Here is a 5,144-nt window from a genome sequence, read left to right as displayed (position 1 = left end):
GGAAATGGAAGGCAGCTCGATTCCTTCAACAAGTGATTCGGCAGTTGGCGCTACAGCTCCAAGAATTGGTAAGTTTCTTGACATTGGCTCTAAACATGTTTGTGGATTTTTCTTTGATGTGAAAATGCACTGATTTCAGTTGGATTATTAAGTGTTACCTAGCTAGTATATTAATAAGATTAATGAGAATATTCAGTTATGTTCTTAAGTTGGTCATCTAGAGAATAATTTTGATGCTATCTTATGCAGTTTTATTTAACGCAACAAATTATTCCAGGAATTAGAAAAATTAAAGACAATCTTCATTACTGTTGGTAGTTCCTTTTTGGTAGTTCTCTTAACCTGGCAGCTAGTAGTTCATGCTGTTTAGATGGTTCGTTGCCATTTTAGTGTGTGTACTCTTGCAGGAGTTGGCTTGCAGTTGCTTGATTAATTTTGTTGCTTGTTATGGTTTGATTTCTTAATTCTTCTGCAACTTTTAATCTGAAATATCCTGATGGTTGGAGTTCAATCTGAGAAATTGTGCTTGGAATATATTGTTTGGTGATGGTGACCGTGTTTGATTTTTTTTTTTGGTTGGTAAGTGCTCATAAGATCTAACCCTTGTGCTTATGATAGGAATATGAAACACTAAGAGTTCAATGCAAATATGTTTTGATGCCTATCAACTTAAACCACATGACTGTTATTCTTCCAGTTGCTGAAAGTTATCTGTGCAGCAGAAATATGAGCAATCTTTAGTATGATTGGCCTATTTTAAGCTCTGTATCATGCTGCAAATGTTTGTACTGGAACTCATTTCAATGCAAATGTTTGTTTTTCTATTAAAGGCATGTCTATTAGTCCACCCGAGGTTACTTCAATAGCACGTGTGTCTGGGGCTGATTCATCCACACCAGTCATGATTGATAGCCCAATATTTGTAAGCCGTGATGGCTGTGATCCCACACAGGAGGGTGGTGAAACACAAGAATGGGGAACCGAAGACACCAATAGGCACCAAGGAGACGCGGCTGAAGATGATGGTAAATTCCGAGTACCTAAAAGGAATAAAACATCTGAGGCATGGGAAGATTTCGACGATTTGGAAGAAAATGGCATATATTATGCCATTTGTAAACATTGTAGCAAGAAACTAAATCGGGGAAAAACTAAACAAACCAGCAGCATGTGGAGGCATCGAGAAAACTGTTCCGTTAGAAAAGCCAAGCTTAGGATGGCTGAGCAGCAAACAAAGATTAACTTTCAGCCGGCGGATGAGCGTTTTTCAACTGTACCACCATTGCACACGGGCAAATTTGATATGGAAGCAATGAGAGAGGCTGCTGCACATTGGATCTTGATGCACGAGCATCCTTTCACAATTTTGGAGGAAGAGGGTTTCAACCTAATGATGAAACGTGGCTGGCCGGAGTGGCAGAAGATCTCACGTATGACAACTAAAAAGGATTGTACACAGGTGTACGAGATAGAGAAAAAGAAGTTGAAGAACTTGCTGAGGCAGGTACAGAAAGTCAGCTTGACCGCTGATATGTGGAAATCAAAGAATCAGAAAATTGAATACATGGTGGTGACCGGACATTGGATTGATGGAAATTGGAAGCTTCAGAAAAGGGTGTTAAATTTTGTTCATATTCGACCACCACGTCGAGGAGTTGAGATTTCGGATGCAGTTTTTAAGTGTGCAAAGGAATGGGGAAATGAGGAAAAAATTCACACTATTTCCGTGGACAATGCCTCAAACAATGATGTGGCCGTGAGATTGTTGAAAGATGACTTTGGGAGATGCAAGAAGCTATTGGGTGGAGGAAAGCTGTTTCATGTTCGTTGTTGCGCCCATGTCTTGAACCTTATGGTTCAAGATGGCTTGAAAGAGATAGTAGACATTTGTGAAAATATTCGAGATAGTGTAGATTTTGTGAACAAATCTGATGGTAGGGCATTGCTATTTGCAGAAATTGCTCAACACCTGCAAATTCCTGGAAAAAAATTGCTCCATGATTGTAGGACGAGATGGAATTCAACATATGAAATGTTGAATTGTGCTATAAAATATAAAGAGGTTTTTCCTCATTTTCAAGTTCGAGAGCCCCTTTATGAGTATTGTCCATCTTCAGAGGATTGGGAGAAAGTTGTGAAAGTTTGCACCATTTTAGAGAAGTTCTACACAGCCACGCACATAATTTCGGGGAGTGAGTATCCAACTAGCAATCTATTCCTCCCTAAGATTCTAAAGGTGAAGAAACTCTTGGATGCACGAGTAGATGATGAAGATGATTTTGTCCGGGGTATGATTACAAGAATGAAGCTCAAGTTTGACAAATACTGGAAAGAGTGCAATTTATTGATGTCCATTGCAGCTATCTTGGATCCTAGACAGAAAATGCGAGCAATAGAGTTTGCCTTCCCTAAGATGTATTCCACATATGAAGCTCAAGAGAATATCACATATGTTCGAAAAGCCATCTTTGAGCTTTATGAGGAGTACGTTGCTATGGGTACAAGTGGAAATGCAGGGGAAGGTTGTTCATTAAATCTTGCATCTGAAATAGTGTGTCCACCTCGAGCAAGTGCTGACTATTGGGATGATTTGGATGAGTATTGTGGTGAACTCGAATCTGATGAACCCCATAAGAGTGAGTTGGTGGATTACCTAGACAAGCCTCGCCAACCTATTGGGCAAAATCCAAAGGATTTCAAATGTCTTGATTGGTGGAAAATCAACCGATCAGCATACCCGGTACTCTCTCAACTAGCAGCTGATGTATTGGCCATTCCTATCACTACCGTCGCATCTGAGTCCACCTTTAGTGCTGGAACTAGGGTGATTGATTCATACCGTGCTTCACTTGCTCCAGAGACAGTTCAGACGTTAATGTGTGCAGGCGATTGGTGTAGAAATTTACACGGGGTCAAAAAGAAATTGAAAGTAAGTTATATCTATATAAATTTGTTATTGTAGAAATAAACTAGTATTTATTAGTTTGTTTATTGATTTTAAAGTATTACATTATTTGCATTTCCACCACCTAAATGCAGCCACAAAAAGTTGTCCTTGAATATGAGCTGCCCAATGTTTGAAGTTGCATAAGGAGCAAATAACTTGCTGGAAATCAGGTCCATCTTTTTTGTGAATTCTCATTTTCTTATTCTTAATTTGCTTTAAGTTGTGTTCAAATTTTAAATTTATATTGTACATAAGTTGGTTGATTTGTCTATTGTGTATGGCTAGGTATCGTAGATTATACACCGAAGTTTGAAGATGCATAAGGAGCAAACAAGCTGTTTTATTTACCAGATTACAAACAGGAGCTTCTAAATGCTTATTAGACTCCAGAAATTCTGATGGCTGCACTCCTAAATTTCCCTAAATTTTTCCTTTCAATTGGCTACACTCTTTTTTCTATTTTCGTGAAATTCTGATGATGTTGAGAACAGGTTGTTGCTTATGTATATTGCTGAAATGTTAATGTGGATCATGGCCACTTAGTTTCTGCATGCGTATGGTGTTTCTTTAATCTGCCTATCCTTTTGTTTCTCATTGGCTTCTCTTTTGCGAAATTTCTGAATTTTGGAAGCTAAAATTCTTGAATCTTGAATCCTTATTAATCTTATTGATTCCCCTGGGCATGTTGATTTCTCATCTGAGGTGACTGCTGCTGCTGCCCTTTGTATTACTGATGGTGCATTTGTGGTGGTTGATTGTATTGAGGGTGTGTGTGTGTCTAAACAGAAACTGTCCTTCGACAGGCTCTGGGAGAAAGGATTCGGCTTGTCTTAACCTGTGAACAAGATGGACAGGTGTGTCCCAAGGAACAGGTTATGCTCTATGTATCCAAGATGATTCCAGCATCTGACAGAGGTAGATTCTTTGCTTTTGGCCGTGTGTTTTCTGAAAAAATCGCTACTGGCATGAAGGTTAGAATCATGGGTCTTAACTCTTAACTATGTTCCGGTAGAGAAAAAGGACTTGTATGTTAAGAATGTCCAAAGAACAGTTATTTGGATGGGTAAGAAGCATGTGTTGCTTTTCAATCTGGGCTTTGTGATGATTTGCAAGTGGAAATTCCTATTTGCTGATTTTGAGTTAGTGAAGACGTTTGCTGGGTTTTTTATTCCCTTTTGTTTTTGGGTGCCTAATATCTTACAATCAATGGTTTGTATACCAACCAGGATAGGAAAACTTGCTTCATAAAACAGAGAGGTGAATTTTTGTTTGTGTTCATTTATGCAAAATGTTGCTGCATGGAATTCCAAATGGGTTGGATTGACTCTTTGGTTTACCTCTTCAAGGAGAAATTTAAAACTTGCTCATATTGAGTTCTATCAGTAGCTTTTGTGGTGTAATATGTATACATATATGCCACCGAGCTATGGTGTAAATTTTAGCTTTTGTAGATGTAGAGGCGTAGAGCAATGAAGTTCTTTGTGTCCACTCTCCCTTGTCGTGCATGTTGCTGTGCAGTGCAAGATTGCATCTGACCTTATGTTTAGTGCAAGTCTGCAAGACTTTCTGGCTCCAGGACTTTATGGCTTCTAAGTTTGATTTCTTTGTATTGCAATTAATCTTGTTCAATTGATATTAATGTACTTTAATTCGAATGTTTAGTGCAATTTAGTTTATTGTTTAATACAAATTAGTAGTGCTCAGTGCCCATCGTTGAGAATTCTTTAGATTCTTTGGAATTGTGCAAGAACCAGGAACAATTCGAGCTCATTCGAGCTCGAGTACTCGACTCGATATCGAGCTCGAGGTACATGTAGAGCTCGATCGAGTCGAGTTCGAGCTCCATAGGCTTGTGTCGAGTCGATCTCGATCTTTTGTTTCTCGAGCTCGAGCTCGAGCTCTGATGGTCTGCGTCGAGCTCGAGCTCGAGTACGCCACTACTCGAGCTCGACTCGGCTCGATTTCACCCCTAGTCCATACCATTGAATTCTAGCCATTGAATTCAAATCAGTTTTGGGGTTTCAAAGTTTTATTGATTTTATGATTTGACCCATAGTGTTAGAAAACTATTAATACACCTAGAAACATTTTGTAATTTATAACTTCTGTCCTAAATTCTACTATTATTTTTTAAATAAGCCCCCCAATTTAATTCCAAACTTGTTGAATATGTTTTAAATTGTATAGGTTGCTACTT

General features: G+C 38.7%; 1 protein-coding gene across 1 annotated transcript; it reads left to right on the top strand.

Moving 5' to 3' along the window:
* Window positions 1-832: 832 nt before the first annotated feature.
* Window positions 833-4,540, top strand: LOC113771735 (zinc finger BED domain-containing protein RICESLEEPER 2-like). The gene is made up of 3 exons (XM_027316301.1): window positions 833-2,929; window positions 3,751-3,918; window positions 4,466-4,540. Exons 1-3 carry the CDS (start codon window positions 833-835, stop codon window positions 4,538-4,540), a joined length of 2,340 nt encoding a protein of 779 aa, XP_027172102.1.
* Window positions 4,541-5,144: the final 604 nt, after the last annotated feature.

Source organism: Coffea eugenioides, chromosome 5, assembly GCF_003713205.1.
Source record: "Coffea eugenioides isolate CCC68of chromosome 5, Ceug_1.0, whole genome shotgun sequence".
Lineage (NCBI taxonomy): Eukaryota > Viridiplantae > Streptophyta > Magnoliopsida > Gentianales > Rubiaceae > Coffea > Coffea eugenioides.
This window is presented reverse-complemented; position numbering and strand designations above follow the sequence as displayed.